We start from the raw sequence: 20,797 nt of genomic DNA, 5'->3' as shown, positions 1-20,797 counted from the left end.
TGGTGATGCCTTCCCTCTAATCTTATACTGCTATATTAGGGACGGCTAGAGCAGATAGCCCTCGAGTAGCTTTGCGCAAAATTCAAAACAAACAAACAATCAAAGCTGCCATGTGATCCATTAAAAGCACTGTCAGAAAAAAAAGTTTTCATTATAATACGGATGGGTGAACTGGTTGTTTTATGTAATACACATTCGAAACAAAAAATAATCCTAGAAATAGTTATTGAATTCTTGGGTGGAGTCCCCCAGTGGCACAACGATATATTTGTTTACTTTATAAATTTCGCGCAGAACTACACGAGGGCTATCTGCGCTAGTCGTCCCTAATTTAGCAATGTAAGACTAGAAGAAAAGCAGCTAGTCATCACCACCCACCGCCAACTCTTGGGCTACTCCTTTATTAACAAATACTGGGATTGACCGCATATTTTAATACTCCTAGGGCTGAAATGCCAAACATGTTTGGTACGATGGGGGATTATAACTCGCGACCCTCAGATTACGAGTCGAACACCTTAACCATCTGATCACGCCGAGCCACAGCGATATGTCTGAGAACTTACAACTTCAGAAACCGGCTTTTAATATCCATGATGGGAAGGGCACAGATAGCCCATAGTGTATCTTTGCGCTGAACTATAAAGTAGTACCTTATATCTGTTGCACATAATAGTACTGATAATTAGAGTAAGGTTTAATTAATATTATTTATTTTAATGTCAAAATATGTTGAAAACACCTCCAAACTGTAGTAGGATTACGACATTTATCTTTCACTTCTTCTAAGACATTTCTAAACGCACCAAATGCTTGTGTTCCTTGATTCGACCATGTATAACTTAATTTATTTTCTAGGCCCGGCTTGGCAAGGTGGTGAAGGCGCTCGAATCGTAATCCGAGGGTCGCGGGTTCGAATCCCCGTCACACCAAACATGCTCGCCCTTTCAGCCGTGAGGGCCTTATAAAGTTAAGGTCAATCCCACTATTCATTGGTAAAAGAGTAGTCCTAGAATTGGCGGTGAGTGGTGATGACTAGCTGCCTTTCCTCTAGTCTTACACTGCTAAATTAAGGACGGCTATCGCAGATAGCCTTCGTGTAGCTTTGCGCGAAATTCTAAAACAGACAAACAAAACTGACCCATGAGTTACATAAAATATAATATATTTATACATGGTGTAAATGGCCTTTATAATATTCTAGCCAAAACCAAATTTTCTATGTATTTTTCTTAACTTATTAAGATTTAAGCAGTTAAAGTTTTTTTTTAAAGATTTAAATTTTCAATAGTTAAACGTTCGTTATTTTTACTTACGAGATCTATTATATCACGTATAACATTTTGTATAAAATCACTAATACATTGCTCTGAATTAGTTGACTCATAATAAGCTTTATTATGTTTGTTATGTCTTTCAAGAGTACTTTATAGTAACTTCACAGAAATGTTACTGGTCACCAATTTTGAATTCTGTCAAATCTTCCTTTGTATTAACGTCATCACTGGTTTTTCAATACTTCTATAACATTCACCTGTTTCTAAAGATTCGGCTTCTAGTAACAAAATACTAATCTTTGGTCAAAATTTCACCAACCATTCAACCGTCAGGCCATTAATTTCAGGGGACTTATCTTCTGCTAATGATTGGCTTATAGAGGTTGTTTCTGTAATCGTAAATGGAGCATCTAGAGAATCTTTCACACTTTTTGGTAGCCTCGGCGAATCTTCAAAGAAGAACTAGTTGATTTCATTTACCGATTTTACTGAATATAGTCTCTTATAAGATCAATAATTAGAGTACTGGGACAGTGGTGAATCTTGGGATTCACAACGCTGAAATGAAGGGTTCGATTGCTTCCGAGGACACAGTAGATATCCCTATATGGCTTTGTTTTAATCACACATACATACGTACACTAACCGTGTAGACAACACAGTTTAAAAGGCAGGCTTCGTAGGTTTATCAATCAGTTACAAAGTAAAATACCTCGCTGGTAGAACTCAGAATTTGGATTTTGTCGATTGCTCTATTCAGAGTTTGAAACACGCTAAATGATTGTCTGTATGTGTCACACCAGATTCATGAGTGTATTTCTCAAGGGAACTTCTATAAAAGTGGCCCCGTCAGAAGACATGGTGTACATTAATAAACAATTTTACTCCATTTTATGAGAACATACTGGATTTGTGTGCACGTGCTGTGATATCACGCATTCATTGTTCGTGACCGTTAAATCGTAAAACTCGTTATAATATTACAATCAAATCTGCCTTTTCAGTCAGGCAAGAATAGTCCAAGAGTACGCGATGGATAAATTTAACTATCTGTCGTTCTTGTAGCCTGTCAGATAAAAATCAGAGATGACTTTGTGCAGGTAGCCATTCGCGCCAAGTGTTTGAAAAAGATTCTTTACAATTTTAAATGTTTAATATCAAATCTATGTTAACTTATGAACACCTATTATACATAGATAGGCAACATATTATATCTTCAATGTAATACCCCATACCATCTGGGTTGACCTTACGATCTCGCTGTGATGTTTACTTTTGATCAGTACATAAACATATCTATCTGGGGTCTTGGTACAGAAGGGCTAGAAGTTAAAATCATAGTGAGATTATTAATTTTGGTTTCTATTCAGTTAATTGGGACACTATTTCCCTCTTCCTATCTACAATCTGCTCCTTAAAGAAACACGTGAATCGTATAATTAAGCCTAATTTGTACTCATGATCAGCAAATAGATAGAGAGGAAATTATGCCTCGTATCAGATCTTTACAGTATGTCTTCAAGTGGACAAACAAAGACATTTTCTCTCGTTTTGTGGCCTCACGTACTTCTCAACACTCATAGGACAGAGAAGTCGTAGCAAGCTCGGCTTGCACCTTCCAAACGAACAAAGAGAGAAGTTTTCCTTTAATCTGACTTTTGCCTTTAACCTCTACAAAATCAGAGAGAAGATTTAACTTTAGTCTAACATTTACTTTTAGTATGTATTATTGTCAGAGAATGAAATGTACTTTAGTCTGATAGCTGAAACTGGTTTTTTTTTTTTTTAGAGGTAAGAGAAGGAATATATTTTCAATTGTGTCAAAAAAGACAAATGGTTCTTCCTCCAATCTGAGTTTTACTTCTACGTTTTACGTCGATCTTTAAACCGAATTTACTATTGGCTTCCATTAATCAGTGCCCGAAGTGAGAAGTGTTCTATCCTCGTCGTATTTTCATTGTCAGGCTACAATAACTGACTTAGCATTGATGAAGATACGTAGAAGAGACCTTTTGATTCTTCCTTGCCAAATATTTTCTCAGTCAGTCACTAGTAAAGTTTATTTTTGTATTTTGCGTTTTGCTTTTCAGGTTTGTCTTATACAGAGCTATTGTTAAATCTTAATATAATTATAATTTGTGATGTCAAGAAACCCACTTGTTGAGAAATTTATATGCAAAAACGGCTCGTTTGGGTTGAGAAAATATTTTACATAGAAAAGCGAACAACGTTTCGACCTTCTTCGGTCATCGTCAGGTTCACAAAGAAAGAGGTAACTGACCGGAAGCTGACCACATGTTTGAAAGGGGTTGTGTAACTGTGTGTCGAAATGTAGAGAGCGGTATTAAATGTTTGAATAATTTTATTTATTTTATTATATTAATATAGGTATAAAGGCGTTTCTTTATATTGGTTTATTTTGGGTTTAAGTTGTTGTATAAGTAAGGCTTCTTTAATTTTGCGTTTGTTTATGTTTGTTTCTTTATTTAGTATTTGAGTGTTTTCCATGGTTATGTTGTGTTTATTTGACTTGCAGTGTTCGAAAACGTGTGAAGGTGACTTTTTATGTTCTTTGAATCTGGTTTCCATTTTCTACTTGTTTCTCCAATATAGAAGTCGTGGCAATTATCACATTGTATTTTATAAATAATGTTGGTGTGGTGTTTGTCAGTGTAGTTTTTACATAGTATAGACCTCAGTTTTGTGCCGGGTTTTTGAATAAATTTGGTATTAACTGGAATGTCATATTTTGTTACTAATTTTGCCAAATGTTGGTTATTTGTTTGCTGATGTCAGGAATATATGGTATACAGCAGTATATGGTTTCGTGGTTTTGATTCGTGAGCTGTATTTACTTTAGTTGGTTGATTTTGCTTTCTGTCTAGGTGTGTGCGTATAATGTTTTCTACGGTTTGTGGAGGAAACTTATTGATGTTGATGAAGTATTGTTTTATTTTGTCTAATTCATCGTTAATTTTATCTGGTGAGCATAGTTTTATGGCTGTGTTTATTTGGTTTCTTAGTATGTTGAGTTTTTGTTTTGTTTCATGTGCTGAGTCCCAAGGAATGTATAGTCCAGTATGGGTGATTTTTCGGTGGATTTCTGTTTTGAATTGTGTGTCAGTTCTTGTAATTTTGAGGTTAAGAAATGATATTTGATTGCTTTCTTCCTGTTCACATGTGAAGTTAATGTTGGGATGTATAGAGTTAATGTGATTGAAAAATTAAGTATGTGTTCTGTAGATTTGAATCCCGCAACCGTGTCATCTACATATCTGTACCAGTATAGTGGTGGATGTAATGCTGTGTTAATTGCTTGTGTTTCAACTTGTGTCATAAAAATATTGGCTAGAACTGGTGATACTGGGTTGCCCATGCTTAGGCCATTTGTTTGTATATAGTTTTGGTTGTTGAACATGAAGTTTGTCTTTATCGTGGTGAATTCTATGAGGGTTGCTAACTGGTTACTGGGAATTTCTATAGTTGGGTTAGGGTCTCGGATATAGAGTTCTTTTGTGTTTATTTTGTGTTTAACATGGCTTTAAGTAGTGGTATGCCGTACACCACTATTAACAGTACACGCTTACACGATCGTTAAGAAACTAATAAATTTAAACCAACGAATTATTAATAGAAGAAATGACATTTATTTTATTCAACAATGTAGAAAAGAACAACTAACCCCTAATTTTGTAAAGGTAAAACTTTCAAAAAATTTTAATACATGCACAAACATTATCCAAAATTTACAGAAAAAACTACTTAAAGCCATGTTAAACACAAAATACAAAGAACTACATGACTTACAAAAACAAAAAATGAACCTAGACCATCAACTGGCATGCTGCATTAAACCAGAGATTTACGGACTTATACAACGAAACATAAACCAAATCAACACTAAGAACGACAGAGACAAAAAGATCTGCCACAACAAAAAACTAGAAAAACTAAGATGCAAACAACAGAAAAGACATCAAAACGACAAACCGTTGACTAACCTCATAATTAACAGATCCGACCGTCAATTAAACACAGACGAGAAACAACTACTTAACAAAGGACTCAACTTCGCAATAGCACCTAGGTACATTCCAACCATAGAAATCAAAACATGTTTAGAAGACCTAGCCAGGAGACTTATGATACTTTCTACAGAGAAGAAAAACAAGGAAACAACCAAACACAACCAACAGAAAGAAGACAACTTAGATCATTTTATTGACATCCAACAGCCAAACTTCCCAGGTAAAATTACAAATTTATATTTTCCAGAAACACCTAAAAACAACATCTTAAACGATTTTTCAAAGAATTTTCTCACAAAACCATCAACATAATTTCACAAAACAGAAAACTAAAAAACAACCTTACAAAAAGAGACATTAATTCCATTAAAAACCTAAAACAAGACAAAAACATAAAAATTCTAAAAGCAGATAAAGGTAACGCTATAGTCATAATGAGCACAAATGAATACATCCAAAAAATGAATAACATCCTATCAGACACGAACAAATTTAAACCAATACACACAAATCCAACAAAGACACACGAGACGCAACTGAACAAATTGCTACTACAAATGAAAAAAGCCAACACAATTTCACAAACACTTTATTCCTACCTACGTAAAACCGACTCACGCACACCGCAAATATACGGCATCCCCAAACCTCATAAACCAGATTGTCCATTACGACCAATAATGTCCACATATGAATCGTTTAATTACAATCTTGGTAAATACATAGCATGGGCATTCTCCAAATATGTAACATCAGCCAGCTCATTCATCAAAGACTCTTTTAATTTCAAGTCTAATCTAAATCAACTTAATCATAAAGCCTTAATGGCCAGTTTCGATGTTATATCCCTCTTTACAGAAGTTCCAACCACTGAAGCCTGCAAGATAGCCTTAGAACTCTATATCCGAGACCCTAACCCAACTATAGAAATTCCCAGTAACCAGTTAGCAACCCTCATAGAATTCACCACGATAAAGACAAACTTCATGTTCAACAACCAAAACTATATACAAACAAATGGCCTAAGCATGGGCAACCCAGTATCACCAGTTCTAGCCAATATTTTTATGACACAAGTTGAAACACAAGCAATTAACACAGCATTACATCCACCACTATACTGGTACAGATATGTAGATGACACGGTTGCGGGATTCAAATCTACAGAACACATACTTAATTTTTTCAATCACATTAACTCTATACATCTCAACATTAACATCACATGTGAACAGGAAGAAAGCAATCAAATATAATTTCTTAACCTCAAAATTACAAGAACTGACACACAATTCAAAACAGAAATCCACCGAAAAATCACCCATACTGGACTATACATTCCTTGGGACTCAGCACATGAAACAAAACAAAAACTCAACATACTAAGAAACCAAATAAACACAGCCATAAAACTATGCTCACCAAATAAAATTAACGATGAATTAGACAAAATAAAACAATACTTCATCAACATCAATAAGTTTCCTCCACAAACCGTAGAAAACATTATACGCACACACCTAGACAGAAAGCAAAATCAACCAACTAAAGTAAATACAGCTCACGAATCAAAAAACCACGAAACCATATACTGCTGTATACCATATATTCCTGACATCAGCAAACAAATAACCAACATTTGGCAAAATTAGTAACAAAATATGACATTCCAGTTAATACCAAATTTATTCAAAAACCCGGCACAAAACTGAGGTCTATACTATGTAAAAACTACACTGACAAACACCACACCAACATTATTTATAAAATACAATGTGATAATTGCCACGACTTCTATATTGAGAAACAAGTAGAAAATGGAAACCAGATTCAAAGAACATAAAAAGTCACCTTCACACGTTTTCGAACACTGCAAGTCAAATAAACACAACATAACCATGGAAAACACTCAAATACTAAATAAAGAAACAAACATAAACAAACGCAAAATTAAAGAAGCCTTACTTATACAACAACTTAAATCCAAAATAAACCAATATAAAGGAACGCCTTTATACCTATATTAATATAATAAAATAAATAAAATTATTCAAACATCTAATACCGCCCTCTACATTTCGACACACAGTTACACAACCCCTTTCAAACATGTGGTCAGCTTCCGGTCAGTTACCTCTTTCTTTGTGAACCTGTCGATGACCGAAGAAGGTCGAAACGTTGTTCGCTCTTCTATGTAAAATATTTTCTCAACCCAAACGAGCCGTTTTTGCATATAAATAATTATAATTTGTCGCTGATCAGTGAGGTAATACAATTCGTGGTATATTTATATGTGTGAAAATAGCAGTAGCGTGTGCACTTTTTTCATTCTATTTGTGAAGTTTTCCGTGTTAAATTCAAGCACTTTCTCTAATTATTAGAATGAAGATTACAATTTTCGGTTAACCTTTTTACTCCACTCATCGTATTAGTAGAGAGACATAATTTTTAGTCTGTATTTTAGATCTGTTTCCCGCTGGTACAGCAGTAAGTCTACGGATTTACAACACTAAAATCACTCGATGGACGTAACAGATAACCAAATGTGAATTTGCTTTTAGAAATCATTCACAAACACTTTAGGTCTGGTATGGCCTAAGGATTAAGACACTCGACTCGCAACTTGTGAGTCGCGGATTCGAATTCCACCACCGAATACGTTCGCCCTTCCAGTCAGGGGGACATTACAATGTTGCAATCAGTTTCACGAATATTAGTTAAAAGTAGTCCAAGAACTGGCGGTGAGTGGTGTTGACTAGCTGCATTTTTCTGGTCTATCACCCCTTATTTATAAATGGTTTGCACAGATAGCCCTCTTGTGGCTTTGTGCTAATGTCCTAAAAAACAAAAACAGAACCAAAAGCTTCATAAAGAAGTGAACTAGCATCGCTTCTATTTATACTTTACTGCTGATAACTGAACGTGGACAAATGTTTAATGTGTGTTTTCTTATAGCAAAGTCACATCGGACTATATGTCGTGTCCACCGAGAGGAATTGAACCCGTGATTTTAACGTTGTAAAACAAAAGACTTACCGCTGTCCCAGCGTGGGACAAGTTGTTAGCGAGACCAGATTTTTAGTCTAACGATTCATAATTTGTAGTATGTCGCCACAAAAGCTTTTGAGATATATATATATATATATGTTTGTGCTTTTTAAAAGTTACGACTAGTTCTAACTACTCTATTAAACAGGAGTAGTCCAATAATTACTGTAAACTAACTGTTTTAATTCTGGTCTATCAGTTAAAAACTAAGGACATTTTGTATAGCTAGCGCTTTGTGTAGTTGTTGTTTGAATTAAGCACACAGTGAAACAGTTAAACAGTTTTAAACGAAACGGTGTAGATTTTGTTGTGGCTGTTTTTCGTTGAATACCTAAAGTGACGAAGTAAGAAACGAGGCTTAATAAATTTTGTGAATTAACAGTTATTTTAATTATATTATAAGGCACCGGCATGGCCAGATTGTTAAGGCACTCGACTCGTAATCCCAGGGTCGCGGGTTCGAATCCCCGTCACACCAAACATGCTCGCCCTTTCAGCGATTGGGGCGTTATAATATACGGTCAATCCCACTATTTGTTGGTAAAAGAGTAGCCCAAGAGTTGGCGGTGGGTGGTGATGACTATCTGCATTCCCTCTAGTCCTTACACTGCTAAATTAGGTACAGTTAGCGCAGATAGTCATCGTGTAGCTTTTCGCAAAATTAAAAATAAACAATTTTATTACACATTTCACATCAAGAGCAGTACGAAATAGCTCATCAGAATTTTTTTTTCTTTTCACATATATGATCTCTCTCCATACCATATCACATGGGCTGGATATTAACATCTTAAAGTCCATCCAAAAGGTTATCGGAATATACACTGTAATCACGATATAAAAGCGCCTATATTGGCAAATATAAGAAGCTTGTTTTTGTTTTGTTTTTTAATTTTGCGCAAAGCTACTCGAGGGCTATCTGCGCTAGCCGTCCCTAATTTAGCAGTGTAAGACTAGAGGGAAGGCAGCTAGTCATCACCTCCCACCGCCAACTCTTAGGCTACTCTTTTACCAACGAATAGTAGGATTGAAAGTCACTTTATAACGCCCCCATGGCTGAAAGTGCGAGTATGTTTGGTGCTACCAGGATTCGAACCCACGACCATCGGATTACGAGTCGAACGCCTTAACACGCTTGTCCATGCCGGACCATTTTAGAAGCTAAGCCTAAAAAGTGTGCTCAAAATGATGTAGGCGAACGTGAAGTCCTATATTTTTTATTGATATATATAAATGGTTGTATAAACTCTTGTGTAGATTAATATTTCACATAGAAAAAAAAGATAAATGTCCATAAAAGCGAAAATGTTTAAATCCTATTTTACCAAAAAGAACTATGATTCGCTCACAATAAAAACGAGCTATCTGAAGTACTAATACATACTTTATAACGTCGGAGTGTATTTCTTATAAATTCTACAAAAGTTCTTGAATTATACGTTATGTTTATATAGTATTTATATTTCATTTTGAAACATCATTAGTATCTGCTTTTTAAAAACTCTTTGTATTCGTTTTCATAATAATAATAGCTTTATTGTATTTTAGTTGGGTCTTTCAATTAATTTGTTGATATTTACATTAACCTTATCAGATCGAAGGTAAGATGAAGAACGTGTTACCATTATTTAAATACCAGAGTGAAAATCTTTAAGACGTAGGGTAAATTAAAGCCATTTAAAGAGGTGTAGATTTGATCTAATATTTAAAGACGCCAAACAAGAGATATTATTGGGAAGGGTTTTAACTTCTGTACGATTGGCAGACGATAAATGTACAGAATCGAATAGTACATTTATTATATTCTTAACTATACACGTAATCTTACATATAGGTTTTTTTTAAATAATGTAAAAGTGTATCAGGTGTCACCACGATTGTTTTTTATCTTTAAAATAAGTAAAATGGTCAACGACTCGTCACGCAAATCTGAAATAGAAAACACTGGAACTGTAAAGTTACAATAAATGATAATATGTGCTATACACGACTCTTCAAATAAAAGTCTCCTTTCCGTTGTCTTCCAGTAAGTCTGAAAGTTAATAACGCTAAAAATCTGGTTTCGATATCCTCATTGAGCACAGCATGAAAGTCTGATGTGAAACAAAATTCTTTCCTGCACTGTTGGATGAAGTAGACTACTGCTGAAATATTGTTTTCTTTTTCATAATTTCCACGCAAAGTTGGGCAAAGGGATAAACTTACATAGCTGTTTCTAGTTTTCAACTGACAGGCTAGAGAGGAAGCAATTATTCAACGACACTTATAGCCTGTTTTTTGGGCTACTGTTATTTGATCAAAGAGCGGTATTTGAACGCAACTATATATAAATATCTTTCTCTGTGTGTTTATATACATAATATATTTATAATATAAAACTAGCCTTAATAAAATCCTATAACTAAATAAATGTAACCATGGCAATAATTTTAATCTGGGTTATAAAATGTGTCCTAATCGCTGGAGGTGACTAAGGAAGTAGGACCCACTTAGCGATGGGAAACCACCATCTATCAGTCCTAATCTCTGTTCGCAAAGCTTCGCATGTAAATGAATAGTACTAATAGAAGAGTTAAATATGAGAAAACAATAATAAAACAAGATAAGAGAGTAAGATGTTGGTGTTCAATACACATCGTCCCACACCTATATACCCTCAAGACTGCAGACAGTTGTAAGAAGGGGACTACTTTCAGAAGAAAAGAAATGAAAAAGCAGATAAGAAAAAGTCCTACCATTGAAATTGGGTTGTAAAACTATATACATATTATCTCCTGAAGTTGACATTACAACTTCCATTATCATAGTCAAAACCAAAGTTAATAAGGTTATATTAGTAGCATAGAAGCAAAACTATATTAGAATAAATTCCCTACTGAACAGTCTAAATTAATATGACAACTTTAGGATGTAAGGTTTTCTTACTCACCCTCCTTCCCCAATAGCAGGTCGTTTTCTTTCTCTTATTAATTTTTTTCTTTTCTTCTGAGAGCAACCATTTTCTCAGAACTGCCTGCAGACTGAAACATTATGGTATTGAACTCCCACGTCTTACTATCTCGTATTGCTTTATTTTTTTTTTATTTTACTCTTTTATTATTTTATTTTACATGCAAGGTTTTGGGAACGAGACGGTGTGTTCTTAACGCTACGTGGATCCGATTTCCCCAATCAATTCACTTCCAGGAACCAGAACAGATCTTACACTCCATAATATAGCCTGTACCTTGGTGACTGATCTGTCAAACATCATTTTTGTTAAGGCTTGTTTTGTATTATAATTACGCTCTATTTCATCATAAGTTTGGTCTTGTTAGTTGTTCAATTTTTTGTAGAAATATTATCTTAATTGCTTACATCATGTTTATATTATATATATATATATATATATACACACACACACATTACATACACATACATATATATATCTTTATAGATTTTATGTTCCAATGCCTGTATACTTGAAGTATTGTTATTACCTATTGGGTTAAATTCCCATCAAAATTGTTAACTGGTGTTTTCAACATGAAGGTTGTTGTGTTTTTGATATTTCGTGTTTTATTGTTTCTTTCTGTTAATGTATGGCTGTATAATGGGACAAATATACTCTGTTCACCATGGAGAATCAAATACCAGATTTAGCATTGTAAGTCTGTAAACTTTCTGCATACTCTCTGGAGGGAGTGAGGAGAGTAACCTGAACAGTATTTTATGCGCTCACAGCCAGCAGCGACTTGCTCCTCACAAGCTGTCCATCCGAAACTTTGAGATTATAGTTGGACTGTCACCTTTATAACACACCCATAACTGAAAATGCTAGTGTACTCAAATATAAAACTTTTCGAAGCCTGACGCACTGTATGATCGGTAGTTAAATACGATAACTACTATACCCTTTTCACAGGTTCGTTGTTTAATGGGCTCGGCATGACTAGGTGGGTTAAGGCGTTCGACTCGTAATCTGAGGTTCGCAGGTTTGAATCCCTGTCGCACCAAATATGTTCGCCCTTTCAGCCTAGGGGGCGTTATAATGTGAAAGGTCAATCCCACTATTCGTTGGTAAAAGAGTAGCCCAAGCTTTGGCGGTGGGTGGTGATGACTAGCTGCCTTCCCTCTAGTTTTACACTGCTAAATTAGGGACGGCTAGCACAGATAGCCCTCGAAATTCAAACTAATTTGGTGTTTAATTTTACTTTGTATTCTATGAGTTGCTTATACCAGTGCAATTCAAAACAAGTTTCATGTTTTAGATGAAATTTTACAGTCAAGACAAGAACTTGTTTTCAAAATCGTGTATAACGAAACAATTTTTAACCGCAGAACATATTGCTCAATCAATTAACATTTTTCATATTTGTACTAAAACTATTAAAACATCTTGATTTCGATATTAATACTGAAATCATTGTTTCATTTTTCCTTATAATATTACATTGTTTAAGAGTTAGAGCATAGAAAGTATTTATTTTTCTTTTATAGGGAACTGTCCTTATTCTATCAATGATACGGATAATTATTTTTCTGTTACATTTAATAACAAAAATTTGAAAGGAGTTTAAAGAATGACAGAAGTACCCCCAATAACTCATTCGTAAAACGGAAAGCTTGTAACGTTAAAATTCGGCATTTAACCTCTGTGGTGTGCACGGATCTGATGTCGCATTGGCTAATATTACTTTAGGTGCTAGTTACGGATTATGGAAAAAAAAAACTATACGACGACGCCAGAACGAACCTAGTTCATAACATGCTAAATCACATATTATAAGGTCAAAGGTAAGACTACAATATGCTGTTGAAGACTCTTTGCACTTTCAGATATGGTTGCGTTATAAGTGTAAGAGTCAATCCCTTTATTCGCGTGAAAATCCCATGAAAAGTGACAGGTACTGTTAGTTGCCTACCTAAAAATGGTCAGCATTTCTAAATTATGGATAGCTATATCTGAAAACCTCATAGCTCCTTACTTGGTCTGTATCACCTGAAGTGCTACTCAAATCGAAAATACTAAGTACCCGAACAAAGAAAAGTGTTGATTTATTCAACTTTTGTCCAATGTTTTAGCACAATTTGGTTTTAATATGTACGATAAGCATACTTTTATTCTTGATGTGATTTATAATAGTGTAATATAAATCAAATGCTCTTTCAAGTATATAGTATCAAATATTTTATTATACAGTTAGGTAGCCCCCACCCCAATGCATCAGCGATAAGTTATCCCCGCAGTGGATAGAGCAAGTATAGCCCACCATGTAGCTTTGCGCTAAAAACGAACGAGAACAACAAATGAAAGCAGGCAATAAACTGACATACTTTTTTTCACTTTGCTTCTTTATGGTATGATTGGCACACTGGTTTAGATCTTTAACACTAATATACATAATACCAGTATTAAAGCCATCTGTCACCTATTCAAACTCATATTGCAAATACAGTGCTGTGTTATTGAAAAATCAATCTAAATTAAAATAGAATAATCAGTAAATCACTGACTACTTTAAAACAGTATTAACGACCTACCACCAAATCATGTTTATGTGATATCTTAATGATTTATGAATGATCGCACTATTTCTTGGAGCAGCTTCTGTACGTTTAGAAGTGTGAGAAGGTTTTCGTTCATTTACCGTCATGTCAAAGTTTTCGTCAGAATCTACCGGTACTAAGAAGTATTGACTGAAACTGGTGAATGGAATTTTCTTTCCTACGTCCTGTTAAAACAGGGCTGTGGAAGTGTGAAGAAAATGGGTAACTGTAACAAAGAAAATGACAGAAGGTAGTTTTGACGAGTAGGTATTTCGTTGAATTCTTTGTTGTAGTATTCTTTCCCTGTGTTTTCAGAGAAGAGTAGTCATACACAGCTGTAGAGTTAGGCTTAGGTGTCAAAGAGGGTTGGAAATTGCTACGGCGTTGTTGTATTCTCGTACGCATCCATGGTTAGATGTATGCGACTTAGTAGAAATCGTCGGTAGGCTTAGCATTTTTAGCCTATAACTATATTTATTCAAAATTGTAGGGAATTATCTTATGTCAGTGCTAATTAACGTCAAATAGATAATATTTTGTTTTCCATATTTGTGGGGAAGTGGACAGCAGTACGGTTTAGAATAGAAAGTTTAGGCTTTAGACTTAAAAGTTAACAGTTCGCGTAATCTGTGAATCATTTAATTTTAAAAGTAATTATTGAAATTTCAATTTCTAAACCGTTCGAACACGTAATTAATTTTGCTAAATTGGATGCTTTATACAACTTTTTTTTTTTTGCATTGATTTTGGGATTTGTACTTTTTTGACCTCTGGCTCAATCTCATCTCAAATGGTATTCAATATTTTAGTTAAGGAAAACTTACACTGGTAGTCAACTAGTAGTAGTACCTTGAAGCTAAAAAGTTCTAAAGTGGTTATAGTGTTTCAGACCTGAAAAATTGTTATGGTAGTGTTCTAGTAGTAGTAATAGTGCCTCAGAGATGTGTCACTTTTGCCTTGTATGTCTGGTGGAAGTGATGCAGAATACACGAAAATGTAAACAGGTGGCCAAAAAAAGTGACAAGCTGAAGTTAAGACTTCTTCCTGACCATACAAGTTTTCAAGTATCATTTTCAGGTTGAACAAGGAGAAGAACACATATCCTCTGCCATGAATTATTCATCATTTTCAGCTCTTGAAAGGATACATAAATGTTGCTGCAGATATATGTTGTTGTCACTGGATGCACAATACTTTTGGTAGGACAATGAGGAATGATATTTCACATGTATCTAACAAGTTTCATCAAAATCTGATCAGTTTTGACTGAGTCGTAGAGCAAAAATATAGAGTGAAAAATCAGTCCCCATGTTAACATATAGGGATTTCCTTGGAATTTTGTGAACTTGTTCTGAACTTGAACTTTGACCTTGACCATCCAAAAAACTAATCACTTCTAAGTTAGATCATAGACCAAATGCGTACAGACTTCCATCCAAATCCATTCAGGAATTTTCTAGAAATCTTTCTGACAAACACAGGGGAAGAAAACATTATCTCTTTGGGGGCAGAGGTAATAAAAACTCTTTGTGGTATTTTATTTTGACTTCAGGGCCTATCATACCAGAGTTTGGAGATAACCTTGTGAGCACTACCATGAACGTATACCTAGCTGAACATAACCTTTAAGAGTTGCTAGTCTACCATGGTATAGAACAACATTAGCATCAAAGGTAAGACTGACCTCTGTGCATCCCAAGCTTACTCTTGGACAGTAATACACTAGAGATTAAATCCTGAATGTTTATATGAGACCACACACTGGCAAGTTTGGGTGTCATTCTCAACAATACTCTTGTGATAGAGAAGTTTCTACAGAAGGAGTCTACTGTCCATATTGAGTGGCTATCGCATTTTCCAAACATGAGTCCATTCCTACAGAAGGGAGACTGCTGTCCACGTGGAATGGGTATCACATTCACCAAACACTAGCTGATTTCTATAGGAGACTAGTGTCCATATGGAATGGCTGTCACATTATCCAAACATTAGTCTCTTTCTACAGAAGGTGATTACTATTCATATGGAATGGCTGTCACATTATCATTAGTTCATTTGAACATATCTGGGACTCCCTTCAGCTTACATTTTTTTGTTCCATTCTGTTTAACTGGTAGAGGTCTATGTGGAAGAATGGGGGTGCCTGCTATAGATGGTCAGGGATTGGTCAGTGTTTTGAAGAACACAATAACTGTCTGTAAAATTTCTTTTATTATCTGTTTGTTTCTGATCCAGTTTGAAACTAGTATTCTATTTAGTAATTTGTTTCTTTTTTCATATTGAAACGTTTGTGCGGATGTACTGGGAAAAACTGAGCGTGAGCTGTGTTTGTGTTTGATGTTTAAAATAAGTAGATATTACTTGCTTAAATGCTAAAATCTGTGAAGCATTAGAAAATACAAAAACTAAAATTAGTTTTAAATTTGTGTAAACTGCACATTCTACCCACCCCTCATATTTCTCATAATTTAACAGTTTTGAATTCAAAATCACGCATGTAAAAATAACATTTCATGTTTTTATTTTGTCTCCTACTGCAAGTTGCCACCCAAAAACCTTTTCATTCAATATCAGAACTCATCAGATTGGCTGGATGATCTAAAGCTGTGATGTTAAAACTAATATTCAGAGTGTTATACTGCATGTATAAAAAACATTTCAGATAATCATGTGTCTCTCATGCTATTCAGCCCAATAGGCAAGTCCCAATATTCAGTGAAAGGACTATTGAGCAATGACTTGTAGGATATTAAAGATATATTGATTGGAAATGCTACATGTTAGAGTTGGACAGCCAGTGGAATTAGATAATTTACATTCAATTAGTCAGTTATTCTTACCAAACTTGGATATTTGAAATAAAAATTGAAGTAAGAAACTATTTCAGTTGGTTATTTTTCTGAGTCGCAACACTAATCAGTTGCAAATTTTAAGCTAACTGTCTTGTTCACTAACTGTTAGCCTTTATAATACTTTAAAATGTTACAGTTTACTGTATCTATAAATAACATTTTGGAGATTTTTTATTACCCCCACACTACTGACAAGTTTTGGTACTGAAAAAAATTATTCATGGGCAACAGTTTGTGGGAGACAAAAAATAACCCAAAATGCTATTTTTGTATGCCATTGATTTTAAATCTGAGATGTGTAAACTATGAAAAATATGGGGGAAAATGCGTGTACACCTTACTTGACTTCTATACTTTTAGACCATAGTATTATTGGTATGACGGCTTTTAATGTTAAGGAAATTAATAAACCCTGTATTCATTTAGTAAGACTCAAGAATTTATTCAGGTTGTGAAATCTGTTTTTTCATTTAGTGTATGAAAATCTGTCTATATTGAGGAGGTTATGGTTAGAAACTGAGCTGTGAAAAAGTACTTGGTTACTGATTCTTAATTTGTAAATGTTTTTATTGAAACTTAGAATGTGAATTACAGGTTTATAAAAAATGACTTTCAACAATTATAAGAGTTAATGAGGTTTGTGATGTTTTGTTACTTTTATCAAACTAACTGTATAAAACCTTCACTCCTATATCAGAAAAAATTCATGTATGATATTAGTGTTTTAAGAAATTTCAAAGGAATTATAAATGGAGAAGGAATCATGTCTGAAGTTGTTTCATTTACAAGTGTTTTTATTGATGAAGAAATGGTTGTTTATCAGTTTTTTAACAGTGGGAAGAATTTTTAAAATTTAAATATGTTGAAATCAGTATCTTTAAAAACTTTGAGGAACTTTTTGGTAAGAGTTGTTGTTAAAGAGTTTGCCTGTGAGGAAGAAAGGCCCACCTTTAAAAAGTGCTCAGGTTACATTCTTTTTATCGTTTTGTATCAAGACTTCTGAATCTATGTCTTTTTGTGGCATCATTAAACATTGAAGATGTTATGCAAAAAACATAATAGCACTGCACTTTTTTTTAATTTTTTTGACAGTAGAGCAATTTCTGGGAAACTACAGGAAGTGTTTGTAAAACCAGTTGAAATTATTTCATAATTCTTACTCTGTTTTTAGAAAAGTGTTACTTTTTGTTGTTCTACCTTACCAGTATTATTTGACAAAATGCCTCACAAAGTGTTAAGTGGTGTGTAATGGAGAGATGAATAAGGTTTAGAAAACTGGGTTTATTTTATTAGTAGAAAGCAAAGCATAGTAATAAGCATTTATTTGTTGTTTATTATTTTATTTATGTTAATCATTTGAATACCTTGCTCTTAGTGCACGGATGATACTAATGTGCTATTAGTAGCTCATTGTGTTAAAAATTCTTCTGTTATGTAAAAGGACCTTTGCAGTTTTAATTAATAAGCAAGAGTCGTACATTAATTTTTTTATACTGTGGTATATAAAATTAAGTAATTTGAGTATGGAGTATAGGAAAGGACTTGAGGATACATCTGATGTCAAAGATGTATTACTGGTGTATGTGTTGGGAGAAGTGTGTAGGAATTATTTTTGATAAAAATATGGTCTGAGTTTTTGACTAATGAAATAGTTGATAAGTGTTTATTCTGTATCTGAGAAGGGCTGTTATGGGTATTAACACTTTTATTGATAAGGAGAGAACAATGTTTCGACCTTCCTAAGTCATCATTTCAACCTGAAGATGACCTAGGAAGGTCGGAACGTTTTTCTCTCTATCAATAAAAGTGTTAATACCCATAACAGCCCTTCTGAGATATGTTTTTATTTAAAGTAGGTTTTTCATCATCAAGAAGGTGTTCATTCTAATAGATGTGTGTGTGTGTGACTTCTAGAATTAATAACTACTGTTATGACCTTGTATTTTTGCATGCTGTATGTAGCAGCTTTGGTTCCATTAAGCAGGTGATGAATGGAAAGGTGGTCCTCTTCAGTAATACCTGATTTACCATTTCATTTACCACATAGGTTTATTATTTACTTTCAGTTTTTGCCAGCAGTATGTTTCAGACCAGCACCTTCTACACATTAAAACATGGATAACAAAGGAAGTTTGTTCCTTCTAAACTGTTCTTGCATACCCACGTTTGAGAAAATTATAAATTTAACCTTCCACCGTTTCCCAGAAATTTTTTTTGCCCCTCTTGTTCTCCTTTAAAATGCTGGTTCCACTGTTTCCAACAGCTCAGTCCATAAATCAGTTTTGCTATTAGAGAAATAAAAATGACTTAACGTGAGTCAAGTCTGTCTTTTTGTCCTTTTACCTTCAGAATATAACAAAGAAATCACAGACCATTATCTTGTGGACCCAGATTATCTTGTAAAGTTTGATAAGGTCATCTCTTTCTCATCTTTTCTCAGGAGAAGGTAATTAAAACATATCTCAACCTATTCCCATCAGATGATCTTTCATATGGGGAATCAACCTAATATTTTTCCACGAACCAGTATCCTTTTGTAGATAAGGATACTAAAGCTGTACTCACTGTTCCAACTGAGGTGTAATTAGTGATGTGCATAGAAAGATAATTACTACTTTTGACCTTTTATCTATGTCTGTAAATACAACTTAAAATCCTGTTAGATTAAGCCTATACTATTAGCAACAGAACACTCACTGCTTAAATGACTTGTTTGACTTATCCATTACTATGTCAGTATCCATTTCTTCAGTTTATATGAAATGTGTGATTCACATTATAATAATCTAGATACATTTACTGCAGTTTAAAGGTAACATGCCAGATGTTTATTGAGCTTACCAGTTGATCAAAGGCATTCATTCTCTAATATCTCAACATTCTTAATACAGGTAAAAATAGTTTATCATTAGTAAATTTGCTAAATATTGTGCTTCTATCAATATCATTTATGTAAATAAGAAGAAAAAAAGCACACTCAAGCATTTGTTCCTGAGGCAGTGCATTAATAATGGGGGTCCACTGACTGAAGTCAAATTTATAACAACCTTTTAATTTCTTCCATCCAACCTTCCCACAATCCAGTTAAGTCCTTCCTCAACCTCAGAAATGCGATTTCTCTAGCTAAGTGTTGGTGTAATTCTTTATCAAAAATTGTTTGGAAATCCAAGTACACTGAGCCCCTTTTTTACCCAAATAATAATTAATAACCTCAGTCAATAGAAATATGCATGTGTTCCATTAACTCTGTGTGTATGACATCTTAGTAATAACAGGAGCAAGAAATTTAAGCTACAGGTGATGCTTGGAGCTTTGTTCTTATTTCATTTGGAGCACGGAAGAATTTTAGAATAACTTGCAGGTATTGAAAATTGTCAGTGATGAAAATGTAGACTTGAATATTAAGGATAATAGATTTAAGGTTTAAATGTCTAAATTTGCTCATGTCTGTAGGGTGTGTTTTTTTTTTGTTAAATTTATAAGCTTTTGAATTATTTTTCTCCTATGAATATAGTATGTGCAGTTAGTTGAAATTCTGTTAAAATTTCATTGGATAAATATATATAAATTTAAAGGACAGTTTTTAAGTTCATTGAAAAATATTCTTTTGAGAACTACTAATGGTTAATCTCCAGTTTTCCTTAAGTTTTTGTACTAGCATAATTTGTAAGTATTCAACTAGGATTCTGTATAAAAGTTCCCCATTAAGCATTAAATCATGATGGGGAAACTTTTAAAATGGGTAAAATCAGTATGTAATAGTATCAAATCCAGGTGGATATCTTCTAATGTATAACATTCAGTGAGAGGGAATGAATACTTTTGCAAAGCACTTGTACCACATGTAAATATGTATTTTATGTGCTACAGATTAATAGAAACATTCAAGGAGAGGTAAAAAATTGTTTCTTTTATTGTTTGTTTTCTTTCTGAAGTCAGAATGATTAATGCGGTGTGTTCAAAGTTTTAATCAAGGTAAAAAAACTAATTTGCCTGACAAAATAGTTTTACTGAATAAACAAAATATATAGTCAAAAACATATTACCATAAATTAAAAACATT

General features: G+C 34.0%; 1 protein-coding gene across 6 annotated transcripts in view; it reads left to right on the top strand.

Moving 5' to 3' along the window:
- The window catches only part of LOC143229745 (sprouty-related, EVH1 domain-containing protein 1-like), a 66,715-nt gene that overhangs the window by 22,060 nt on the left and 23,858 nt on the right, over positions 1-20,797 (top strand). Inside the window, exon 1 of one of the 6 annotated variants that reach the window (XM_076462520.1) lies at positions 13,955-14,145. The exons of 2 other annotated variants lie outside the window; for them this stretch is intronic. In XM_076462520.1, coding sequence (XP_076318635.1) covers positions 14,123-14,145 — 23 coding nt within the window. In that variant the 5' untranslated portion in view covers positions 13,955-14,122. Of the gene's footprint in view, positions 1-13,954; positions 14,146-14,259; positions 14,325-14,424; positions 15,556-20,797 lie in introns of those variants that run through there. 3 more of the 6 variants (XM_076462521.1, XM_076462503.1, XM_076462528.1) reach the window with 3 other exon arrangements.

Source organism: Tachypleus tridentatus, chromosome 1 (assembly GCF_004210375.1).
Source record: "Tachypleus tridentatus isolate NWPU-2018 chromosome 1, ASM421037v1, whole genome shotgun sequence".
NCBI classification, from domain to species: Eukaryota; Metazoa; Arthropoda; class Merostomata; order Xiphosura; family Limulidae; genus Tachypleus; species Tachypleus tridentatus.
This window is presented reverse-complemented; position numbering and strand designations above follow the sequence as displayed.